The 12,802-nt window shown below is 46.2% G+C and overlaps 1 protein-coding gene across 2 annotated transcripts in view; it reads left to right on the top strand.

Moving 5' to 3' along the window:
* LOC124142741 (trichohyalin-like) overlaps positions 1–12,802 on the top strand; it is an 84,780-nt gene that overhangs the window by 19,351 nt on the left and 52,627 nt on the right. For both annotated transcript variants that reach the window (XM_048400736.1, XM_048400735.1), the window contains exons 3-5: positions 1,336–1,525; positions 2,409–2,517; positions 12,172–12,269. In XM_048400736.1, the coding sequence (XP_048256693.1) occupies positions 1,336–1,525; positions 2,409–2,517; positions 12,172–12,269 (397 nt within the window). The remainder of the gene's footprint in view (positions 1–1,335; positions 1,526–2,408; positions 2,518–12,171; positions 12,270–12,802) is intronic.

The raw sequence follows: 12,802 nt of genomic DNA, 5'->3' as shown, positions 1-12,802 counted from the left end.
TGTTGTGGAATAAAGTTGCTTTTTGGAAAAGAGAAATTAAGATTACTTATACTGAGGACTGTTGAATTCATGTTACCCATGGTATTAAACTGTAGTACATAGGGAATCCGGGTTAGATTAGACCCCTATAGCAACCTCTGCTGGTCGTAAGAGGTGAGTACCAGGATTGGGTAGCGAGACTTGGTAACTTGGTTGATGGCAAGTTGTCATATACACACAGTAATATCAATCATTGGTTTGTTTGGTTTCAGGCCACAATAATATAGCTGGAATATTGCTGAGTGTGAAGGAATATTGCTGAGTGTGAAGGAATATTGCTGAGTGTGAAGGAATATTGCTGAGTGTGAAGGAATATTGCTGAGTGTGAGGGAATATTGCTGAGTGTGATGTTAAACAACAAACAAGCATGCCAGGGCAATAAAGTCACATTAAAGGTGACTATGCTTGTCGTAAAAGGCGACTAAAGGGATCAGGTGATCAGACTCGCTGACTTGGTTGATGCATGTCATTGATCCCAATTGCGTGGATCGATGTTCATGATGTAGATCACTGGATTGTCTGGTCCAGACTCGATTATTTACAGACAGCCGTGATATAAATGGAATATTGCTGAGTGCGGCGTAAAACAACAAACCAAACCAAAACCAAACCACATTGTCTTCCTCCATATATCAAGGCGTTGAAGTTGAAAGTAAATGTCACACTATGTATGGTCTTCTCACACTTGTAATGATATATCAAGGTACTGGATTAAGTTAAAAAGGCTACTCTATGTATTGTATTGTCGCATCTCTGATGAGATGAATATGATGAGATGACAGCCTATTGTTTTAAAGTGTATTATATTGTGCAGTAGTGTAGGCTAATGGTTGAAGCACTGGCTCACGAATACTGAAGACCTGGGTTTGATTCCCAACATGGATACAATGTGTGAAACCCATATTTTTGGGGTACCTCCATTGAGTCACTGCTGAAATAGTTCTAAAATTGGCCCGTGAAGATCTGGGGTAGAATAGGTCTTCAGCAACCCATGCTTGTTGTAAGAGGCAAATAAGGGGATCGGGTGGTCAGGCTTGTTGACTTGGTTGATGCATGTCATCGATCCCAATTGCAAGGACTGATGCTCATGTTGTCCATCACTGTATTGTCTGGTCCAGACTTGATTATTTACAGATGGCTGTCATATAGCTGGAATATTGCTGAGTGCAGCCTTAAACAACAAACAAACAAAGTTCTAAAATTGGCATAAACTCACTCACTCACACACTCTAGCTTATGTAAAATATGATGATCCTATATGATCTCCCTGTCAGAGTATCTCTCTATGTCGTCCAGAGAGCAGGAGAGGAAAGTGGGTCCGGATGGCTTCGTGGACTCCAGCCGGTACGGTCACCCTTACGTACTGCGGAATGACCCCAACAGGAAGCGTGCCCAGTCCAACGCCCAACGGCCGAGTGTGGTCAATCTCACCGCCAGGGTAGAGCGAGACAAGAAGGATTATGATAAAAGAATCAGAGTGATCGAGGTGAGTCCAACATGCCTGACTTCAGGTACGATACAACTGATGATGTTATGACTGCTGTTTGGGACTTCTTGTTAGGTCTGGTGTTGAAGAAAGAGTTGGGATTGATGATGTCTGGTGATGCAGTAAGCCATGAACTAGTCTTCTTCCCATATTCTTGTCCACCATTGTTACTCATCTCACTTCCTCCTCGTGTGTTTGAAATAGCTGCCTGCCAGCTAACCAAATGCCAGATGTTTGAATTGGGCCAGTAACATTTCCATAAGGCTGGCCCAACTGTCTAGTTGAAAATTCTACTCAGTTCATATTTATTTGTAGAATTTTCTACGAAATATACACTCAATTGAAGCATAAGTTTGTTTTCATTTCGTACATGCATTATTAGCTATGTGTGTGAAAGTCTAAGAACCATCACAATTGTCAAACAAATGTACCTAGCAGCCAATAAGCTTGCCATTGTTTAGCGTAACAATCTCAAGACTGTTTCAATACGTTTTGCAAATGGTGGCCGCCATAAAGTAGGGTTACTAAAATGTGATGAGGGCTTGCAATGTGTTTTGTTAACAAGCCCTCCTGGCCAGTGACACCTGTGAAAATCCGGTCAGAATAGGTCTCCAGCAACCCATGCTTGCTGTAAAAAGCAACTACACTTATCGTAAGAATGGACTAATGGGTTTGGTTAGTCAGGCTTGCTGACTTGATTGATGCATGTCATCGTATCCCAATTGCGTGGATCGATGTTCATGATTCAGTCACTGGATTGTTTGGTCCAGACTCGATCATTTACAGACCGCCATCATGTAGCTGGATTACTGCTGAGTGCGGCGTTTAGCAACAAACAAACAAACATAATCCCGAACTAATTCCTACACTGGTGTACCTACAGGACCACATGTGGCAGCACAAGCAGGAGGAGCGGGAGCTGAAGAGGGTGGAGGGGGACATCATCAAGAACCAGCGATCCGTCAGGCACACACTCAGGGACTTTGAAAATGGTTAGTATCGACAAAACTTTCTTAGTTTTTCAACAAACGGTAATTTGGTGAAATTCAAAGCATTTTTGGTAGTCCTTGGACTCTTATGATATGCTGCTATCTATTTGAATCTAGGGACACTAAATATAAGATGCTTGACATTAGGGGTATGATGAGGACTTTCATGCTTAATTTTGAACACTTGTTATGCTGATGGTTAAACATCTGCTCTGCATGCCAAGCACCTGAGTCACACCGGTACAAGCCAATCCTTTAGTTCACTAAGTCACGCGGGTACAAGCCGGTCCACTAAGTCACACCAGTAGAAGCCAGTCCACTAAGTCACACTGGTACAAGCCGGTCCACTAAGTCACACTGGTACAAGCTGGTCCACTAAGTCACACCGGTACAAGCTGGTCCACTAAGTCACACCAGTACAAGCTGGTCCACCAAGTCACACCGGTACAAGCTGGTCCACCAAGTCACACTGGTACAAGCTGGTCCACCAAGTCACACTGGTACAAGCTGGTCCACCAAGTCACACCGGTACAAGCAGGTCCACCAAGTCACACTGGTACAAGCCGGTCCACTAGGTCACACCGGTACAAGCCGGTCCACCAAGTCACACCGGTACAAGCTGGTCCACCAAGTCACACCGGTACAAGCTGGTCCACCAAGTCACACTGGTACAAGCCGGTCCACCAAGTCACACCAGTACAAGCCGGTCCACTAAGTCACACCAGTACAAGCGGGTCCACTAAGTCACACCAGTACAAGCCGGTCCACTAAGTCACACTGGTACAAGCCGGCTTGTACCAAGTCACACTGGTACAAGTCGCTCCACTAAGTGACACTGGTACAAGCTGGTCCACCAAGACACACCGGTACAAGCCGGTCCACTAAGTCACACCAGTACAAGCCGGTCCACTAAGTCACACTGGTACAAGCTGGTCCACCAAGTCACACCGGTACAAGCCGGTCCACTAAGTCACACCGGTACAAGCCGGTCCACCAAGTCACACCGGTACAAGCTGGTCCACCAAGTCACACTGGTACAAGCCGGTCCACCAAGTCACACTGGTACAAGCCGGTCCACCAAGTCACACCAGTACAAGCCGGTCCACTAAGTCACACCAGTACAAGCGGGTCCACTAAGTCACACTGGTACAAGCCGGTCCACTAAGTCACACTGGTACAAGCCGGCTTGTACCAAGTCACACTGGTACAAGTTGCTCCACTAAGTGACACTGGTACAAGCTGGTCCACCAAGACACACCGGTACAAGCCGGTCCACCAAGTCACACCAGTACAAGCTGGTCCACTAAGTAACACCAGTACAAGCGGGTCCACTAAGTCACACCAGTACAAGCCGGTCCACTAAGTCACACTGGTACAAGTCGCTCCACTAAGTGACACTGGTACAAGCTGGTCCACCAAGACACACCGGTACAAGCCGGTCCACTAAGTCACACCAGTACAAGCCGGTCCACTAAGTCACACTGGTACAAGCTGGTCCACCAAGTCACACCGGTACAAGCCGGTCCACTAAGTCACACCGGTACAAGCCGGTCCACCAAGTCACACCGGTACAAGCTGGTCCACCAAGTCACACTGGTACAAGCCGGTCCACCAAGTCACTCTGGTACAAGCCGGTCCACCAAGTCACACCAGTACAAGCCGGTCCACTAAGTCACACCAGTACAAGCGGGTCCACTAAGTCACACCAGTACAAGCCGGTCCACTAAGTCACACTGGTACAAGCCGGCTTGTACCAAGTCACACTGGTACAAGTTGCTCCACTAAGTGACACTGGTACAAGCTGGTCCACCAAGACACACCGGTACAAGCCGGTCCACCAAGTCACACCAGTACAAGCTGGTCCACTAAGTAACACCGGTACAAGCCGGTCCACCAAGTCACACTGCTACAAGCTGGTCCACCAAGTCACACCAGTACAAGCTGGTCCACTAAGTCACACCGGTACAAGCCGGTCCACTAAGTCACACCGGTACAAGCCGGTCCACTAAGTCACACCAGTACAAGCCGGTCCACTAAGTCACACCGGTACAAGCCGGTCCACTAAGTCACACTGGTACAAGCTGGTCCACCAAGTCACACTGGTACAAGCTGGTCCTTGTGGACAAAGTGATTGTTTGTCATTGTATTCTTACGATGTGGAATTTGCTCATGCTATTAAATTCTTGATTGCCTGGCCCATACTCTTGATTATTTACAGACGGCTGTGATAAAGCTGTCATATTTTCCGCTTGTGGAGTCAATCCACATTCATTCACTCAGTCAGTTCACTCCGTAACACACTCCATATTCCCGCATATCCAAAATGGCCGTAACCCCAGGCAACTATGTAACAAAACACTGAAGCCTCTCAAGGTGGTTATTACAAGACATGTGGAGTTGTCATCAGATCCCCGGGATACAGTAGCTGGTGATTATACACCTGACACAGCTACAGAGGCGGCAAGCGCTCCATTGCTGCGGCTGGTGTAGACGTGTGCAGCTGGTGATTAACGAGGGTCATTAGTGTTGTCATGTAGTCATTACTGGACACCTGTAAGGTGACACAAGTGAGCTGAACATCAGTCCACCTCATTTGGGTTGTTTGTGTTGCCCCGGAACAGGAGCGCGCTACTCTGTCAGAATATCCCTTCCTTCTGGATTAGTCATTAGGAAATACAAATGATACTGAAAGGAGAATCTTAAGAATCCATTGTAGTGCTTATTGTTGACAAGGGTGTCTCATTGTTATTGTAGTTGTTGAGAAAATATACATATTCTTTTATCAAATAGGGTTCTTGTTTAGAAGATATATAGGAGTTACACTTGTTCAGATATAATCGCTGAATTTTAGCTTATGTGGGTTGAAATAAGACTAAAATTGTGTATTTGAATTAAACTCTTTATTTTGACATAATCATGATTTGATTATGTTGGTCAGTCAATCTAACAAGGAAATGATTGCTGAAACTGTTCCAAATACAGTAAAGTTTCAGAAGAGGTTTCCTAGTAGGTGTTTGCAGTGGCTAGAGGCAATGCTATGTGTTTGATAACTCGGTGTTAAACCATAACAGTTTCTTGTTGTAGTTTATCTTTTAAAGGTTTTCTTTCAAACAAAAGAGCAGATTGGCAAATAAATTATAAAGTTGATGGAGTTAGATGAAACGATTGATGTGAAGCTCTCATAAAATATCGCTTTGTGGAAAGTTCATGGTCATGTGATGGTTATTGAGAAAGAAGTCTTATTTCATAGCAGCTTGCTGCGTGTGGAATTCCAAGTGCCCTTTGCCCCTTTTCATGGGCTACCCCGCTCTAATGCTTGATTCATGCTTCACACACTGCCCCATGTGCTGTCCCCCTTGAAGTGCCCCATGTTCTGTCCCCCTTGAAGTGCCCATGTTCTGTCCCCCTTGAAGTGCCCCATGTTCTGTCCCCAACACAGTGCCCCATGTTCTGTCCCCCATGCACTGCCCCATGTTCTGTCCCCCACACAGTGCCCCATGTTCTGTCCCCCACACACTGCCCCATGTTCTGTCCCCCACACACTGCCCCATGTCCTGTCCCCCACACAGTGCCCCATGTCCTGTCCCCCACACACTGCCCCATGTTCTGTCCCCCACACACTGCCCCATGTTCTGTCCCCCTTGAAGTGCCCCGTGTTCTGTCCCCCACACAATGCCCCATGTTCTGTCCCCCACACAGTGCCCCATGTCCTGTCCCCACACAGTGCCCCATGTTCTGTCCCCCACACAGTGCCCCATGTCCTGTCCCCACACGGTGCCCCATGTTCTGTCCCCCACACAGTGCCCCTTGTTCTGTCCCCCACACAATGCCCCATGTTCTGTCCCCACACAGTGCCCAATGTCCTGTCCCCACACAGTGCCCCATGTCCTGTCCCCCACACAGTGCCCCATGTCCTGTCCCCACACAGTGCCCCATGTTCTGTCCCCCACACAGTGCCCCATGTTCTGTCTCCCACACAGTGCCCCTTGTTCTGTCCCCCACACAGTGCCCCTTCTTCTGTCCCCCACACAGTGCCCCATGTCCTGTCCCCACACAGTGCCCCATGTTCTGTCCCCCACACAGTGCCCCATGTCCTGTCCCCTCACAGTGCCCCATGTCCTGTCCCCACACAGTGCCCCTTGTTCCGTCCCCCACACAGTGCCCCTTGTTCTGCTCCCCACACACTGCCCCATGTTCTGTCCCCCTTGAAGTGCCCCGTGTTTTGTCCCCCACACAATGCCCCGTGTTCTGTCCCCCACACAGTGCCCCATGTCCTGTCCCCACACAGTGCCCCATGTTCTGTCCCCCACACAGTGCCCCATGTCCTGTCCCCACACAGTGCCCCATGTTCTGTCCCCCACACAGTGCCCCTTGTTCTGTCCCCCACACAATGCCCCATGTTCTGTCCCCACACAGTGCCCCATGTTCTGTCCCCCACACAGTGCCCCTTGTTCTGTCCCCCACACAGTGCCCCATGTCCTGTCCCCACCCAGTGCCCTATGTCCTGTCCCCACACAGTGCCCCATTTTCTGTCCCCCACACAGTGCCCCATGTTCTGTCCCCCACACAGTGCCCCTTGTTCTGTCCCCCACACAGTGCCCCTTGTTCTGTCCCCCACACAGTGCCCCTTGTTCTGTCCCCCACACAGTGCCCCATGTCCTGTCCCCACACAATGCCCCATGTCCTGTCCCCACACAGTGCCCCATGTTCTGTCCCAGCACAGTGCCACTTGTTCTGTCCCCTTGAATTGCCCCATGTTCTGTACCCCACACAGCGCCCCATGTTCTGTCCCCCACACAGCGCCCCATGTTCTGCCCTCATGAAGTGCTCCATCTTCTGTCCACCACACAGTGCCCCGTTTTCTGTCTCTCACACAGTGCCCCCCCACACAGTGCCCCATGTTCTGTCCCCCACGTTCTGTCCCCTACACAGTGGCCCTTGTTCTGTCCCCCAGGTTCTGTCCCCTACACAGTGCCCCATGTTCTGTCCCCCACGTTCTGTCCCCTACACAGTGGCCCTTGTTCTGTTCACCTTGATGTGCCCCTTGTTCTGTCCCCCACACAGTGCCCAATATTCATTCCGCCACACAGTGCCCTGTGTTGTGTCCGCCACACAGTGCCCCATTTTCTGTCCCTCACACACTGGCCCCATTTCCTGCCCCCAAGAGTGACCCCCCCCCCCCCCCCTCGGGGCTTCCTTACATAACTCCTCTATATCCCATGGCGCCTCAGCTCCACGCCAGTCATGAGCTTCTGATTGCTATTCATGGGAGGATTGCAACAAATTCTCAGGTGCATGAAAAATACAAACACCTGCAATTTAACCCTTGTGATGTTTGTCAACATAAACAACCCCCCCTCTCCTCAAGTGGAGGAGAGAAGACATTGATTTACTTGGGTTCTTCTATTACTTAATGGTTGCCTCACAACGTGTCACTGTACCACTAGCTAGGTCCCCTCCTTCATCACAGCATGTCTACACATGTGTTCACCCCACCCCACACCCAGACAGTGGGAGGAAGCGTTTCAGACCGCAAACTATTTGCTTAATGAATTTTATGTGTGAATGTGAAAAATATAAACTCATACTTAAGTCCACATTAACATGATATTAATGGCACAGGTCCTAGGTCAGTGTCAATTAATGCATACTTTCGAGATGTTGGTGACAATTTGCATCTATGTGAGAGCCTGTGAAGTATGTCGGTGACAGGTGTGGAGACTTCCCATGTCATCTGTGATGAGCAGCTGCCCTCAGCCTTGAGAACACATACTCCCCTCTCTGCAGGAGTCCCTCAGCCTTGAGAACACATACTCCCCTCTCTGCAGGAGGCCCCCCCCGCCTGGAGAAATGCTCATTGCTAGCCAGCAGACTGGAACTACCTTAAAATAATTGACTTTTCGTCATCAAGCTAATTGTAAGTGAAGTAGCAATTTAATTTGAATAGTGTTCATTACTGTAATTAAAATTCAATTATATATAAACATTTTAAGCACACCTGACTGAAAGTGGCGTACCTGAATCAAAGATAATTGGTTCAAATCCCATATTTGCCATGATCAGGATCATTGTTGGTTTCCCAGAGTGGTATGTGATGTGTCTTAGATCTGAATCACTTTCTGCGTCTCATTAGGGGCGGTCGGGTAGCCTAGTGGTTAAAGCGTTCGCTCGTCACGCCGAAGACCCGGGTTCGATTCCCGACATGGGTACAGTGTGTAAAGCCCATTTCTGGTGTCCCCTGCCGGGATATCGCTGGAATAAGGCTAAAAGCGGCGTAAAACCATACTCACTCACTCACTCACTCACTCACTCACTCACTCACTCACTCACTCACTCACTCACTCACTCACTCACTCACTCACTCACTCACTCACTCACTCACTCTGCGTCCCATTAGCTGGAACATCATGATACAACTGTAAAACTATACCAGGTATTGAAATGAACAGAAGACTGGTGACGTTTCTTTGTGGAACACCACTTCTACCATTAGGCAACTCGGTAGTAGATTTTGCTGACTTAAGAAATAAGAATTTGTTTCCAACCTTGTTTCAAGGTGATGTAAAAAACTTCTCTCACTTCAATGAATAAGGTCAACTTACTGTTACTGTCAAGGCAGAGTCATTAAAACTTTAAGAAGGGTCTTGTCATGCAGTGGTTTTATTATATTATTGTCACACCAGCATTACCGTATTCTCTCTATTCAACCCCAGGGGCTTAGAAAATATACAAGTAGAAATGACCCATGACTGGGGTGATAATGGTGTTAACGGATGACAGGGATTTATCCAGGATACTAAACCATTAGGCCATTTTAACATTTTATTTTTAAGATTGCATTGAATGCATTAGAAAACAACAAGGTATTACAACCTCCACCTATATATTCATCCTATCTTCAGTGAAACACAGGCTATTCTGACAAAGCCATACAATTAGCTATTTGTTTTATATATTAACATAAATTGGAAAACTTTCAATTTCATTTTAGGAATTTTTATTGACATTTGCTGCAGACTAAGGGCTGAAAGGCAGCCTCTGAGTAGGCCCAGATAAATCTGTGTTTTAGCTAGAGCACATTTCAAATCTCCATAATTTGTTATTACTCTGGTTATTATTATTGTGAAATTACCTGGAAAAGCCACATTTCCATGATCTAATTGTGGTTCATTTAATAATATTACCATTAGGTACAAACATTGAAATGGTTCGATCTGTAGGCATAATTGTACCATGAGCTCTGTGAATGAATGCATTGTTTTTGTACGCTCCAAGTCATTGTGGACAATTTGTGTGTGTACATTGTGATGTGTTAGTAATTGTAGTAGCAGTAGAAACTGTTGTAAATATATTTGTGGTAATTGTCAGGTGCAGTGCTGTCGTGGCCCTATGTGAACAGCAGTTAACATTGGCATGGTGAATTTTCTAATATAGTTTTGTACTAGACCTGGAATTATCTGCCCTTGGAATTTCTGGGCTCGTTTGTAGCGCCACCAGTGGTTATTGTGAGTTATGTCCCTTCTATGTCCCTCCTATTGACCAATCAGATTCCAGTTCTCATATCACTTGCATTTTCTTCAAATAAAATGGCGTCGCCCAGTGAAGACAATCTGGTCGATAATCAAGATTTATATTGTAATAAAACGTGTCTTACTTCGCCAAGTGCATCAAATCATGTGAGCACTTTGACTAAAAACATGAATAAATTGGGAATATATCTGTTGACGCTAAGTATTTGGTACACAAACTTTGCAAATCCTGCAATAGACTGAAGTCTGCCCATCAGCTCAAGAAATGGATGGTGATTTTGATTTGACTATGCATAGACTCGTTAATCCAGCCAAGATATAACTCCATAATTCCAGCCTAGTTCGGCAAGTATGGAAACTGGACTTTTATAGTCAGTTAACTCCCTTGCCTCAGGAAGATGGCAACTTGGTGAGTCTGTTAAATCTGTTAGGAAAACAAGGTAATTTGTTTGTGAACTGTGTCAATCAAAATCTCTCATCAGCAGTGTTAATGGCGTGATGTGTGATGTGTTTTCCTTTGACAACACTGAGAAGTCTGGAACTCTTTTACTGGTCCAACATGATGCCAGTTTAGACAGTCCACTGTATGATGACAGGGATTAAAATGTTAGGAGATAAGATTTTGGAAATATTGTTATGACCCATGTGACCTTGTTGACCTGAGTGCAGGTAAGCAGGGTGCTGCCCCCTTGTGTCATTCTACTGCTGTACTTGCTGTCGCCGTCCTCAAACACACTGTCACTTTTATATCACCGATCCTGATAAACCTGTTGGCAAGCCTGACTTTGTGGCTTTTACCCTTATAAATATTGTAGGAATACATTGATGGACAGTCTGCCTGGCCTCCCAGCAGCTTTCATGGGGAGAAGAACTGAGGCTGAAACTGTTCCTTGCTTATTTCTGGAGAAATCTTGTTTGAAACAGTTCTGTCTCCATGGTGATCACATTGACACAATCATTGCCACTATTGCATGGATATTGCACATTGGTTTTGTATGTAAGGAGGGGATAAACTTGGGACAATCATTGTCCCATTAGGTTCGACTAAAGCTGTTCAAACAACTTCACTCCTGTAGAATTTTACCCTCATTTCAGGGTGCGCAGTATTACCGGTATATCGGTAAATTGAGGTTCATTCTCACCATGATACCTATCACAATATCATGTTTCAATGTTTGGTATATCGGGGGATTTCAAATAGCGATTTATATCATGTGTTTAATGTTTCACATTTTCCAAATACATGTACCTTCGAAGTGTTTCCATAATTCCAAAATGCAAGTTCGCATTCTGGAGTTCTCCTGTGGCAGTGTTGTAACACCAAGTCATCACTGTCCTGGAGCGTGCATCCTTGCATATTTATTTTTGAATGAGTTAACATTACGCTGGTCCAGTCCAGCATCTTGATTTTTTCCATTTATGAACTTGGATTCCTGCATCGATGTTTAAAATTGCTTCTGAATTCAAACTTTTTAATTATACAATATATCCTGCTACATATTGCAAATACGGCCTTGTGCATTGTAAAATATTGTGATACACTTTAAACATCCAATACCCATCCCTCCCCTCATTACACACAGACAATTTCCCACAAGTCACTAACTGCTCCCGAGCCGAATTGGTGGTATGTTCATGCAATATCATAATTAGCACACATGGATAGAATAGAATTATTTAAAAAAAATTAATTAAGCAGATGACTTATGAGTGATGAACTGTGTTGTTAGAAGGGTGACATCCACGGATTAGTCTAATGGAAATGTTATCAATGTCAGAGGAGAATTTGAGACTTCAGTTCCGTACCAAGTATAGTGACAGGATATCTATTTCTTCACAAATTTCTCAGGTTTAGAAATTGTGTTTGACAGTTGATCTGAAGTAAAATATTAATGATTATTCCGGACTTTTGAAGTGATTCGTCAATTTTCTTCACATCTTTGAAACAGGAGACAAAGTCAGTTCAACAGCAATTTGTTTCATATTGGGTGGTTTGACATATTTACTGGTCCTGAAAGTAAGCAATGAACATAGGGTGGTCAGGTGATAAGCCACTCCAGTAAAATGACCTTTGTTGGGGACACTGAAACAAATACAGGCTACTGGACAATGATGCCATCTGTTGCAGCAATCAACAAGAAACGTCTGGCTGAGGACAAGAAGTTAAATCATGCTCTGGAGAAGTTGACCAAGATATCCCAAGACCATACCCACAAGAAGGAAGAGGTGAGTTCACCCTCCTCTGTCAGTCCACCCTCATCTCTGTGTCAGTCCACCTCCTCTCTGTGTCAGTCCACCCTCCTCTCTGTGTCAGTCCACCTCCTCTCTGTGTCAGTCCACCTCCTCTCTGTGTCAGTCCACCTCCCCTCTGTGTCAGTCCACCCTCATCTCTGTGTCAGTCCACCCTCCTCTCTGTGTCAGTCCACCCTCATCTCTGTGTCAGTCCACCCTCCTCTCTGTGTCAGTCCACCCTCATCTCTGTGTCAGTCCACCCTCCTCTCTGTGTCAGTCCACCCTCCTCTCTGTGTCAGTCCACCTCCTCTCTGTGTCAGTCCACCCTCATCTCTGTGTCAGTCCACCCTCCGCTCTGTGTCACTAGTCTTTGTGTCAATACACCTTCAACTCTGTGTCAGCCCACTCTGTGTCAGTCCACCTTCCTCTCTGTGTCAATCCACTCTCCATCCATTCTGTATCAGTCCTCTCTGTGTCAGTCCTGTCTGTCTCAATCCACCCTCATCTCTGTGTCGGTCCTCTCTGCG

Source organism: Haliotis rufescens, unplaced genomic scaffold, assembly GCF_023055435.1.
Source record: "Haliotis rufescens isolate VD_foot unplaced genomic scaffold, xgHalRufe1.0.p SCAF_20, whole genome shotgun sequence".
NCBI classification, from domain to species: domain Eukaryota; kingdom Metazoa; phylum Mollusca; class Gastropoda; order Lepetellida; family Haliotidae; genus Haliotis; species Haliotis rufescens.
The sequence above is the reverse complement of the archived record's forward strand: the minus strand, read 5'-3'. Positions and strand labels throughout refer to the sequence as shown.